General features: G+C 42.6%; 1 protein-coding gene across 1 annotated transcript in view; it reads left to right on the forward strand.

The window, feature by feature from the left end:
- The window catches only part of PDE11A (phosphodiesterase 11A), a 412,338-nt gene that overhangs the window by 272,472 nt on the left and 125,919 nt on the right, over positions 1–13,947 (forward strand). Inside the window, exon 10 of the mRNA XM_043894853.1 lies at positions 221–271. Within this exon, the coding sequence (XP_043750788.1) occupies positions 221–271 (51 nt within the window). The remainder of the gene's footprint in view (positions 1–220; positions 272–13,947) is intronic.

Genomic DNA, 13,947 nt, shown 5'->3' on the forward strand with positions numbered 1-13,947 from the left:
CATTACATTCCTCATTGTAATGGATTTCACTGTAGTGGCACAGGAGATAATCTGTATCACAGATGGTTACTGGGAATTTCTCATCATATATTAGCACCCACTGTTATGTCAAGGTGGGGTACTTGAACAAAGTTTAATTTTGTGCCAGGAGAATTTCAGAAAATTAAGTCATGTCTAGTTATTGAAGTTTTGTGTTTTTTTTCCTTTTTTTCTGAACCAGGTGCTATCTTATCATGCAACATGTTCAAAAGCTGAAGTTGACAAGTTTAAGGTAAGGAAGTAAATACTGCATAAAGTTAAACGTCCCAGGGCTTTTGGGCCCTTTGTCTCTTGCCTCTACGACTAGTCCTGCCCACCAGATGTTGGGGAAATAGAACTGGGTAAGGCCCATTTGCATATTTCAGTTTTAGAGGGGAAAAGAAATTTATGTATAACTGAATGGCCCATTCCTAATCATTTAAATGATTCAGTATTTCTTTCTTTCCTTTTTTAAGTATGCAGGATATCAGGGGAAAAAATCTGCGTAATATGATGAGAATTGGGATACCTGATTTTGGCATTTGTCTTACCTCTAACTTTCTGTTCACTTAAAATCTTAGGGTGTATATCTTGATCTGTAAAAATAAGTAAAGAGATGATTAGGAGAATAGTAGCTACCATTTACCAATTGCTTACTATGGACCAGGTACAATACAAAGCATTCTATCTGTATTAATCTGAGTCTCATACTCCTATGAAGTAGGTACTATTTTACAGATGAGTAAACTGAAGCACAAAGATATTGAGCAGACAGGCCAATGTCAAATGATTGTAAGGGGTACAGTCAAGCAATCTGGCCTTAGAACTGGAGTCCCGTAACCACTGTGCTACACAGCTACCCAGCAGGACCCCCTTCCTGCTCTGACATGAGTCTCAGATGTTCCTTTCCCCTCGGTCACCCCCCTTCCCTTCAAGGCAGGTCAGGATTCTTGCTCGTCTCCCTGCACTTCTGAGTGGTCAAAACAGGGGAGTATGGGCACCCTGATTTTCCCTCCTTTGGGAAGTTTAGGTGTCTGTCTTTTTCAGATTTTGCAAAGGTCCAGAGAATTATCAGGCTTCCTTTGTGGCTCAGCTGGTAAAGAATCCGCCTGCAATGCAGGAGACCTGGGTTCGATCCCTGGGTTGGAAAGATGCCCTGGAGAAGGGAAAGGCTACTCACTCCAGTATTGTGGCCTGGAGAATTCTGTGGACTGTATAGTCCATGGGGTTGCAAAGAGTCGGACACGATTGAGCGACTTTCACTTCAGAGAATTATCAGCTAAGTTACTACAATCATAAGAAAGAAAATGTAATATGTATTTGTAGTAACACTTGATGGTGGCTACTCTTGAGCATGTCATTTGAATATAAATGCATTTTTGTCTTCCCAGGAAAAAGTGGCCTGGAGACCTTTGGGCCTCATGATTGAATCAGATCATTAGGGTTCAGTCACACTGCTTAAAAAAAAGAAAACAAGGGAAGAACCTAAACTCAGAGCAGGGATGAGGGAACTGCTAGGAAAGTCAGGGAGCAGCACGTGGGCAGCAAACATAAGGTGAGCCACTTGGACTCCATCCAGGGATATGGTTTCTCATTGGCTTGGAGAGATGCTTAGGAAAAGACCTGCCATGATGACCCAGACCAAGAGAGCCATGGTGTCAGTGAGGTGACAGCAGACAACAGAGGAAAAGACAGGGGAATCAAAACCACAGCAGTCGGGGTCTGTTGCTGTGGAGATAAACATGTTATGTAAGCCCAGAACGTGAGCAGCCGCAGGGCGGTGCTTTTTACACACTTTGTTCACTGTTCTGGCTCCACCGCCTTTCACAGTTCTTGGAACATAGTAGCACTCAATGATACTTGTCAAATGGATGAAAGAATGACTTTCATTCAGTTGAATGACTGAATCAACCCCAGAAGCTTTAGTGTTCTATAACTCAAAACAGGTATTCATTAAGAAAATGTTAAAAAATATGGTGATATATAATTATATTTTATTTTTATATTTACTTTTATAGATTTTGCTGTTTTTTTCTTTATTATTGACATATAATCGCTTTATAATGTTGTGTTAGTTTCTGCTGTATAAAAAAGTGAGTCAGCTATGTTATTTTTTTATATTTTATATATACTTATATATATTTGATAAGCATTTCCATCAAAAATATTAAGGCTTTTTTACTCTAATCACATTTAGTTATGTAGACATTCCATATAAATATTTTACTGTTTTATGCTTTATATTTTTACTATTTTATAAATATCATCATTGCTAAAAGATGGAAGGGGCAGGCAGGCAGAAAAATAGCAAAGCTCAGAATGGACTAAATATGACGGCAAGAGCCATGCGATGTGACATGTCCAGTACTGAAGCAGCCAAAATCAATAGCTGTCTACTTTCTAAAAGTCCTGCCCTATGTTCAGGCTTAATTCTTTCCTTAGAATAAGGAAAACACATCGTCTTGGAATTTGCCATGCTTTTTTATTTTTAGCTCACAAACATACTAAAAATATGAAGTATTTAAATTTGAGGGGAAAAAGGGTTATTTCATCTTAAAATGATCAAGATTATTAACTACACTGATTTATTCCAGATTTTTGTCCTGTAAGATATTAGTGAATATTTTATTAGAATGTAATTGAGATATAGTAGATAATTTTAACTTAGCGGCTTTTTTTCTTGAAATATAAAGTAAATAAAACATTATCATAATTGGTAGCTGATGTCTTATAATTGCAGCAATAACATGAAAATGTAGTGGGCTTAAAATAATCCTGCACATAGAAAAGTATTTACTGAAATTTCACACTAGAGTATGTGCAATGGCAGTTTCCTAACATTGTAGCTAAATAGCAGTGAATAAGTGCTTTGTTTTACAAATAAATTATGCATATATTAAAAAATATTATAACCTTGGCTACTATAATACTTTTTTTAACAGAGCTCATGCTAAGTCGCTTCAGTCATGTCTGACTCCTTGCAACCGTATGGACTGTATCTTACCAGGCTCCTCTGTCTATATATATATATAATATATATATTATATATATATATATAAACACACACATAACTCTAGTTATAGAGAAAGAGAGGAGAGAAAGGAGAAATTTGAAATGTAGAATCAGAGTTACCCATGAGATTTCATAAGTGGTAGAATGACTGAGTTTCAATGTGTTGTATTATACCCAGTTGGGACCAAGCTAGTGATCAGTGATTCAGAGATTAGGTCAGAATTTGGGGAGAATATGGTTTCATCATCGAGTGCTAAAAAGATCTGGAGGTCAAATACTCAGGTCAGACTCCAGTTGCAGCCTATGCTTCACCACATCTGGGATTCAGACATGTCTTAAAGACCAGTGAGATGTGGTCTGTTTACATGAGAGTCCTCTGAGTAAAAAATTCCTCCTATTGGGAGTTGAGGCCATGGGCTTCAGTGTCTGGATAACTCCAAGTTCAGCATGGAGTCTGCCTCTTGGATTTGTCTCTTACTCCAGCCTACCATGGGTTCATGTTCTCAGCTAAGGACGTGAGTGGACACAAAAGGCATGGACTTAATATAGTTTCAGTGAATTAAATGCTCCCAAGAGCACAGGGATTCCAGAGTGTCAGTAGCGCACAACAGGCTACAGCAGGCCAATAGAAGGACACATTGATATGACCAGAGGCAAAGCACCTGCCTACCAGTATGACCAGCAGAGGCTGAAGGACTCACTGCAGACTGAGTGGTCACATCCTCAGGACAAGAACCTTGAGAGATGGAGAGCCCCAATACTGGAGGGTGTGTGATACACACCATTAATCACTTTCAATTCACTATTATCTGTACTCCTAGGTGATATGGCCTAAAGCAACACAGACAGATTTTCTATATGATAAACCTGTAGTGAATCTTCAATAATCATTCATGCTAGGCTGGTACCACATTACTTTTCCTTGTATCTTATCTTCCGATTTCATACTCTTCCATGTTGGGGATTTCTCTTCCTATTCTAGAATGCCATAAGGTGGGGGGCAGTGTTTTCATTTCTGTTTTGTTCTCTTAATCCTATTTCTCCTGTAGGGAAAAGTCTCCTTGAGGGGTATGTGGTGGTGGGCAGGGGGTGGGTTAGAGAGTGAAAACCTTTCTAGAAGTGTCCCTGGATTGTCTAACCAAAATAAGTAGGTGAAACAACATATAATCGCTCATCCAACAATATCAGAACCCAGGCCCATTTTTTTTCTTTCTGATATATCATTTATACCTTGGGAAACAGTCCTTTCTCTAGAGCCACCTGTGCACAAAAAGATTACAGAACTTCCTTGAACTAATGAGCTAAGTTTTTAAGAGTACAGGTTATAATATAACCTGTAAGTTTTTACATAATATATAATATTATATATAATATTATTATATATAATATAATTATGTATTACATTTTATATAATATAGCCTTAAGTTTTTAATGAGTACAGGTTATAATATTAATTTATCACTTATGGGTTGGTCACCCTATGCATTGAATGAGGAAACCAAGATCTAAAGAAAGGTGTTTATCCTTTTAACATTTACTGATCTTTCTTGAACTTGAAATAAGAAAGATGTGTCCAGAAAAATCTGTGCAGATTCTAGTGCCTGTGTGCTTCTCTTCTGCTCTGTGCAGAGAGGAATAATGTATAGAGACCATATTGACAATTAGATCTCTTTGAAGATGACTGGTTTTTAAAGGCTTTTAATAACCTGAAGATGCCAGCTGCGATAACATAAGAAAATGAGTTTAGTACACCAATTATATGCTCCCATAATTCTATGCACTTTCCTAGGATTCCGATGCAGTGGACATACCAAATAGTTATCACTGTATATGCCAGTTTACCAATTAAAATCAACTCATGGTCATCTTCATGTTATATTGCCACCTTCTATCATCCCTTCTTTCAGTTCCAAACTGCAAGGGTTATGGCTGCCATCAAAGCTGAACTCGTTTACAGCACTGTTTAACTGCCTCAGTAATTAAACACCAGTAACTCACATTGGGTATTTGGGTTTGGACTACCTCTTGCATGTTTTAAGTTTTCAATGTTATTGTCTAGGCCACAGATTAATATCCTGGTAAAATAAAGTACCGAGAATAGGTACACCCTGTGGACTTTACCTACAAAAATAGGAATGGCTACATCAAAAATATGGTTTCCTCTGTGAAAAGAAAGGCATGGGCCCGGCTGGGCAATGAGAAGGGCTGTGCTAGCCTCTTATTTTCTTAGTAGTTAAGTTTCAGGAGATCCGTTCGATCCATGAAATAGTCTGGTGTTACAAGAAATCTCTGCCCTCAGAACTGTCCTTGCTGTCCTGCAGGGAGATGTGTGTGTCACAGGCCTTGAACGAGAGTCCCCTCCTGTGCAATGCGCATGCTCAGTTGCCCAGTCATGTCTGACTCTTTGCAACCCCATGGACTGTAGCCCTCCAGACAGACTGTAGCCTGTCCATGGGATTTCCCAGGCAAGAAAACTGGAGTGGGTTGCCATTTCCTTCTCCAGGGGATCATCCCAACTCAGGGACTGAACTCTCGTCTCCTGGTGGGCTGGCAGAATCTTTACCGCTGAGCCACCGGTGAAGCCCCTCCTGCACAAAGGAGGCAGTCATGGGGACTGACCCCCACCTGGCTGGCAGGTGCATGGGATGCTGTTTAGGAATTGAGCCTCCAGAGGGCGCACCTTCTTCTAGTTGCAGGAAGGCAGATCATGTGCTGGCCATCACCTTTCCAATCTCCTTTGAGTGGAAAAGCCCAAGCCTTGCAGCCGCTTGTTGCAGAGGACAAATGCACCGTGTAGAGAGGGCCTAGAACCTTGACATTTACCCAATGCCAGGTGATGTGGCGACTCCTGAGGAGGGGAGCGGTGGGGAGGGCCTGGGACACATGTCCCCCACCCCAATCGGTAGGGAGCAGCTCCCAGCTCCTCTTCCACAGGCTGGCTACCTTTGGGAATCTCAACAGCAGTGACCTTCCAGTTCACTCCAGCTTATTTCTAGGCTTGTTTATAGATGATCACACAGCATTATGAACGGAATTTGGGTATTATCTTATACCTAACCTATTCTGTCTCTTCTCTGAGCCCCCAACCTCTTGAATCAAGGGGGGTTGTTTTGACTTTAAATAGTATTTATGCCAAGTTTAATATCTGAGGTTTTTTTTTTCATCATCAGTGAAAGTTATTGAACCTTCAGCAGGAAATTGACTGTGGGGGACACAGCTGAGTCAGCATCTTAAAGGGCACCTCCTGCTCCTAAGGCAGCAGCCTGAGCCGACGGCCTCGCTGCTTAGGACAGGACCATAAATATGTGGGTGCCTTGTGTTCAGATGTCTGCGTGTTCATACGGGGTTCTCTTTATGAATTGTGTCTTAATCCAATGGCACATCAGAGAAAGGATGGCTGTACTTTGTCACTCTTGAGTATTGAAAATATTGGGGGCGGAAGGTGATGGAAGGGAAGGCAGGGCTGCAAGTCCAGGCCGACCTTTTATCCTGCTGAACTAAGTGGCTCTGCATGGAGGGCTCTTCAAGGACCCACCTGGTCAGGTACATCCTGGGGTGACCCTGACCTCCTCTCAGATCACCTTAAACAGCCACTGTCTGTCACTTCTTTCCATTTGAAAACTGTCTCCCAGAGGACACTATGAGCAGCTACTTTTCCTGGGAGAAGATTCTCCCACCTTCTCTCCTCCACCTATTATTAACACAGTGGGGTCAACTGCATTCCTTACTTGAAGACCCAGAGAGTCTGAGCCTAAGGGAATGTAATCAAAGGCAGTTCAGTTTTCGTTTCAGAGCAGTAACAGCCCTGCCGGTCCGGGGAAGACAGCTTGGAGGGCAATAGGGAGGCCCAGTTAGAGCCCCAAACAGTGAAGGGAACTGTAAAGGCCAAAGGGGTCAGAAGCTTCCAGAACACTAGGGCCTCTGGGCCTGGATCACTCTCCCTTCTTTCTGGTTTTCTCTAGTTAGAGCCATCAGCCACTACAGAGATGGAATCGGAACTAAAGAATTGATAGCCCCTCACTTCAGTGATGGGCTTCCTCGATGGCTCAGCGGGTAAAGAATCTGCCTGCCAATGCAGGAGAAGGGGCTTCCCCGGTGGCTCAGACAGTAAAGAATCTGCCTGCAATGCAGGAGACCCGGGTTCAATCCCTGGGTCAGGAAGGTCCCCGGAGAAGTGAATGGCGTACCTGCTCCAGTATTCTTACCTGGATAATTCCATGGAGAGAGGAGCCTGGTGGGATACAGTCCGAAGGGTCGCAAAGAGTCAGCTATGACGGAGCACAAGCACACTTCAATGATATGGGCGGGGCTTAGCCATCACGAGGGTTTCTTCACTTCACCCAGAAACTGTGAACTCCTGACGGCGATGCTCCGCTCAGCCTCCTCTTCAGAAGCCCACCGTGGATGTAACTGTACAGTTATCTTTGCGTCCTCACGCCCCCCGCTTCCGTGTGCCGTCCCCTCCATTCTGACTCGGACACCTCTGGTCATCCTTGCAGTCACCGTAGTTCACATCCGCCTTCCCTCTTATGCAGACGTTGACTAGGCGGGCGCTCCAGTCCGGGCCCCCTGCTCCACCCCCAGAGGGGTTCTGCACACGGCTGCCAGATCAGCAGCAGTCTTATGTTGGTGCCAGTTTCCTTCTGACCAAGCTTAGCATCTTCTTTAAGTCTTTAGAGTCCATCACTTCAAATTTCTTTAAATGGGCATTAAAAGTGCTCTGAGCTCTAACCTCCAGTTCACTTCTCCAGCCTGTTTCTCATGCTCCCACGTACCCACCCTTCACAGGCGTTCCAGGTGATGTGTCCAGTCCATACTCTGCCCTTCCTATCTTTGTCCCATCCCCATTCCTCTGTCTGCATACTTAAAGCCTCTACCATCCATCTGATCCTCCTCAATTGCCCTTCCGCGTGAAGTTGCTCTTACTGTCCTTCAGGCAAAAGTGATCTGCTCATTCTTTCATCGTACTTATCATGTCTACCTTGTGATATAAATCTTCCTGCACCTGTCATCTGGTTAAACTAGGAGAATTTTTCGGGGAGAATACCCTTGTCTGATTCATTTTTGTAACCCTTAAATCACCTAAAGCCAAGCCTTGCTCCTGGTGCTGAAGAGATTGCTACCAAGTGACCAATTCATCGATCTATTTGCAATTTTGATGGCAGAGGAAGTTACAACATGTGAGTAGAATTCTGAAGCAGGACTCTGTGACAATGAGAATGCTGCACATCCTCTCAGCCCCTTGTTTTAAGTTCCTGATTTTTAATTTCCTGGATTTCCCATGAAGCATTAAGTATATGAAAATAAAGGGATTCTTTGTCTTTGTTTAAGATGCTCTCTTTGAGTATTCAGTAATGACAATATCCGTCCTTCTCTGGTCTACAGCAGGGCAAATGTCCCTTGCCATTAATTCTTGGTTAATTCAGCAATTTAATATTATAGAAATTGCTGAAGTGAGATTCTTCATTCATATGTCCTGCTATCACTACTCTGCTGACTAAATTCTTCAAAACTATTATTTTCTTGAATCTTGACATTTCTAATTCTTTTTATTTGTATGGTTCTATATTCTGTCCCTTCTACCTGTTTTTGAAATTATTTACTACTTTAATAATTCTGTATGTTTTCTCTCAGTTGAAAATGGATCTATTAAAAATCTTACAAGCATGTACAAATCATGATTGTGTTGGTTCCAAGGTACCATCTGAAATATGAAGTCAGGACATACTGTCTGATCTAAGGGTTTTCTACAGTCTTAGCAGCCAGAGCTCCCCTTTTAAGACAGTCTTTATAAGACTGCAGACACAGTAAGATAAGAAAGAGCAAACATGTCAGCAGACAAAGCAGCCCCTAGACCTCTTGGCTCATTTAAAATTTCCAGGCCTCAGATTTCCAATCTGAAAAACAAAACGATATCCAGCTATAACGTGCTATCACTTTACGAGCTTGTAAAACTTATATCTAGGAGGGAAAGGGAAAATAAAACACAAAGCAACATAAAGTTGACAAGACATTTTGAGGTCCTTAGAATTTCTAAATACCCAAAGTTTTAAATATAAGCTCTATTTAAAAATGTGAGTATTTGGTAGAAGACTTGGCTCAACTTGATGTGATTATATATTATAAGTGATTTCCAAAGCCCACCATGGCTCTGTTAACATTTGAATGGTAATATAGTATACAGTTGGGGCTTCCCCAGCGGCTCAGCAGTAAAGAATCTGCCTCCAATGTAGGAGCCGCAGAAGACATGGGTTTGATCCCTGGGTCGGGAAGATCCCCTGGAGGGAGGGCATGGCAATCCACTCCAGTACTCTTGCCTAGAGAATCCCATGGACAGAGGACCCTGGTGCACTACAGTCCATGGGGTCGCAAAGAGTCGGACTTGACTGAGCAACTAATCACAGCACAGGTGGTGCTGGTGGTAAAGAATCCGTCTGCCAGTGCAGGAGACACAGATGTGGGTTCAATCTCTGGGTTGGGAAGATGCTCTGGAGGAGGAAATGGCAGCTCACTCCAATATCCTTGCCTGGAGAATTCCATGGACAGAGGAACCTGGTAGGCTACAGTCTATAGGGTCGCAAAGAATTGCACACGACTCAAGTGACTTAGCACGCACGCATAGTATACTATAGTACTTGTGCAGAAGATAAGTGATTATTTTAGGTAAGACAAGAATCTCAGTCTCATCAGTATAAAAACTTACACTTGTGCCACCTCTAAATGTTTAAATAGTAATATCTTAAGTAATGACTTAGCAGTGTATAAAAACCTTTTCTCTCACGTGAGTCTCATAAGCTCTTGGTGAGGGCAGCTTTATTACAGCTGCATTTTACATGTGAGACAGCGAGCACCAAAGCACCAGAGAGAACGATGCATGGACTTGGCTTTGATTTCCACCCCGCCCCCCCAGTGTTTTGTTTTGGTTTTGAAGACAGTTCTTTTTAAGTAGCTGAATAGGAAAATGTAAGCAATATCATGGAATTTTATGTTGAAGTCACTTCTCTTGATTTAACTTTTTTATCTTGGAACTTCTGTGGCACTTCCACAGCCTGGGGAACCAAACAAGCATGAATGGTGGATGATGTCTGAGAAAAAAAGAATTTTTTGGCTGAATTTAGGCATTGAAAAAGAGACTTTTCATGGTATTCTTTGGACAATCAATATATTCTGTTATTAACTATTTTGTTAGAAGCATCTCTTTGTATTATGGTTGTGTCATCCATGTGACTTCTTGCCCTAGGGTTTCACACTGCTTAGAAACCTAAGGAAATTGGAAATAGCAAACGTTATGAAGATATTGCATCATTCTCAGCAAGAGGGTGTATGATCCATTATTCTGACATCTTGCTTGTCTTCTTTACAGTCTGATTGGTTATCTAGCTGTATAGAAATCTCTCAACATCTGGAAAGCTCAAAGGAAAAAAGAACAGACCCACTTTATTATTCTGTGCTCTCCAGGCCTGCCAAGTACCTTATAAGAAAGATAACAGGGATATGAGATTGCAAACATCAGTTTAATGATAAAGCACTTGTCAGGAGATAAAGTCTTATGTTTAAGGCATGAGAACTCCTGAGCTAGAGACTATTTGGGGAAGATATGAAGTAAAGAATGTGAGGCGGGGTTAATGTTTGTATGGTATTTCCTAGGGTGATGTACGACATTAGGGACATCACGGGCAGTGATCTGCATATGTGCACTGTGATGACTTTAACCCAAGACATTGATGGTAAATCTTTGAGGCTTTTTAGAAGTTATTCTGAATTAATCTCTGTATACTGCCCCAACTTCTGTGTGTGTGTGTGTGTGTGTGCACGTCAGCTTAAAACAGATAGTCAGGTGATTTGGAGCTTCAACTCTGGCTCTAGAAAAAAGATCCTGTGGCTTTCATTGTTCCCAAAGAGAAAAGCCAACAGAAAAATCTTCAAGGAAACAAGATCTGAGATGAAACATTTTGGCCACTGGGTGCCATCCTTGCTCCACGCAAGGATTTGCTGAGCTGCCTTTCTAGGAAAATGGTTAAAACTCCAAAGACAGTAATGTAAAAGTAATTCCAAGATATAATAATGTTTGTGTGTGTGCATGACCTGGAATATGTTAGTGACACAGGCAGCTTATTCATTTGCCCAGGCGCGAGGCCAAAGAACTAGGAAGAATCTCGGTTCAGCCTTATCAACAGAGCCTGGTCCACGCGTCCGCTGGCTCTGTCAACAGAGCCTGGTCCACGCGTCCGCTGGCTCTGTCCCGGCCAGTGGGTGTGAGCGGAGGGGCTGGAAGCTGACAGTGAGGTGGTGGTCGCAGACGCTCCACTAATGATCTCTACTCTTGTGTGTAGCACGGCGTGTGACAGGGCCTGAACCTCGTCGTCTGTGGGCTGTGCGCTGTCCCCTCCGACGCAGCCCTTTCATTCCCAGACCCGGAGACCTTTTCCTCACTCTCCTTCCTAGGAATGCCGCTCGTTGGGGAAATAGTGAATCTATTTCTGGTCCTTTTTGTCTCCCTAGAAGCCATTCATGGAGTTCAGACAGATACCACCTCAGAACCCCCGTAGTCAATAGCACAGTATCTGTGCAGGATTTTGCTCTCTTTGTATTAGACACTTCTATACAGAAAACCAAGAAATTAAACTTGGCATTATGAACAAGAATAGTCACAGAGAGTGTTCTCCGACTGTCATGTAATACATGCTGATGTTTCCATCCAAGGCCTCAAACATTTCGTTGGGATTAAAAGGAATTAGGGTGTGAACAAGGAAGAATTTTAATAAAAATTGAAAATCGGTCAGTCACACTCTAACAGGGAAAACTCTAGAATCCTTTCGGTGAGATCACCTTATGGATGGGATCCAAAGTCAGGATAGATTTTGCCTCATTCCTCCAGGTGGGGAACCGTGCAGCTGGCCTCTAGTTGGCCCTAGAAAGTGGCACAGTGATGCCTACGGGTACTTCTTTAGATTCACTGTAATCAAATCCATACCCCCATGAAAGGACAAAGGGTGAGAAGGGCTGGTGAGAACTTACCGAAGGGCAGGCTCTCTTCAACCTATCCCGGGATAAAAGGCTTATATACTATTCCGCTGTTAAGCATCTCCAGGTGGACGGACTTTAGAATACATTTTCTAGGCTTACTGCAGGATAACCTGATACCAATCATTTTATACTTCTAAATATTGCTGTTCGCTCAAAGCAGTGCTATTATAGCTATAGCATTCTTGCTGATTCCAAGAGCTTTCATAGCTCTTATTTCATTGAATGTTAACAGAGCCTTTAAAGAGGCCTTGGTGCCCATATCCTATTTATGGATTGGGCAGCTGAGGGAGAGGCAGCTCACTGCCAGTTTTGGGGGCCTGGCTTCTCCCTGCTGAGTTCTTTTCCCTAGACTCTCCTGCTCAGCACCTATGCAGTCTGCTCCGTGTGACAGTCACCTGGGAAACAACAAATGTCTCATGAATGTTTTACCATGTGCCAGGTCTGTTTCCAGTGCCTTACCTATAGTAGCTCACTTAATCCTCAGAAAACCCCGACTATTATTTTTCATATTTTCTAGATGATGAAACTGGGGTACAGAGAAATGCCCAATTAATTATAGTGTACAGATAAAAAAAAAGCAAGGTGAAAGTTGTCACGCTGAATTTGTTATATTCCCTTTCAAAATGATGTGGACCCCTGTTTGTTTTAGGTTTTTCTGGTCCTGGTTTGACCCTGTCCTTATGGTCAGATTATGAACCTTTCTGTAACCATGGCTTAGTTCCTTAATAGACGAGTTCAAATTTCAATAGTCTCTGATGTGGCTGTTTGGATTGGTTGGTTTGTTTTTAAGCTTACATAGACTGTGAGGTTACCCGGCCCTACTGTTTCAGCAAATGCTCTTTCTCTGCATTCAGCATGCTGAAAAAGCAACTTCAAGGGAGAGGTCTGTGAAATCTAAAAGCAATTCCCCCCCCTGCCAAAGAGTAAATCCCAAACATATCTTGTGCTGAATGATCCCATTCCTCTCTCTCCTAGGTTTATTTTCCTCACATACACTGTAATTCATCTTAGGCCTTTCCAGAAGTGGAAGGAAGTTCTATGAAAACCAAGCTTGGTGATGGTTTCTGCAGCAACAGGTGGCCATCCTCACCACTGGGCTTACGTTTGTCAAACAACTCCGTGAAGCCCTGAAGTTGGATCCTAAGGGAGGACACTTTGTATACTTCCCCTCACCGTCCAGAGGAAAGCCCTAGAATTCCGAAAAGAAAGACAGACAAGAGGGAGAGAGGCTTTCTGTGAGTTCGTTGCTCCAAAATGAAAAATCATGGGAATCTGTCTCCCTTTAAAACCATGGAGAAATTTATGCTCCTGCCTGAAATATCTTTCAAATCATCCATGATCTTGTTAAAAATAGCTTTCCTCTGGTTCTCTGAGAAGTTATGTTGAGAGCACAGGCTGAGTTATTTTGATAACCCCCTTAAACACCAAAGGTCCACGTGTCATATTTTTGGGGATATCTCTGTGTTTGCTGGGCAGCATTCAGCATCTCCCCCACTGGAGCTTTGTGTAGGGAGAGCCTGCACCGTAATTCTCTCAGGAGGAGGCAGGATTGCTTAGGGTGTGAGGTCCCAGGTAGCTATTCCTCTATATATAAGCTCAGAGTTCCTCCCAGGAAACATTACAAACAAGAGTATGCGTGTGCATGTGTGCTCAGCTGCAACCAATTCCTTGTACTCCTGTGGACTGTAGCCCGCCAGGCTCCTCTGTCCATGGGGATTTTCCAGGCAAGAATACTGGAGTGGGTTGCCATGCCCTCCTCCAGGGAATCTCCCTGACCCAAGGGTGGAACCTGTGTCTCTTGCATCTTCCTGCCTTGTCAGGCAGATTCTTTATCACTGAGCCAGCTGGGAAGCCCCAAACAAGAGTACACTGCATACCAAAAGGAATATC

This window comes from Cervus elaphus, chromosome 33 (assembly GCF_910594005.1).
Source record: "Cervus elaphus chromosome 33, mCerEla1.1, whole genome shotgun sequence".
Classification (NCBI taxonomy): Eukaryota; Metazoa; Chordata; class Mammalia; order Artiodactyla; family Cervidae; genus Cervus; species Cervus elaphus.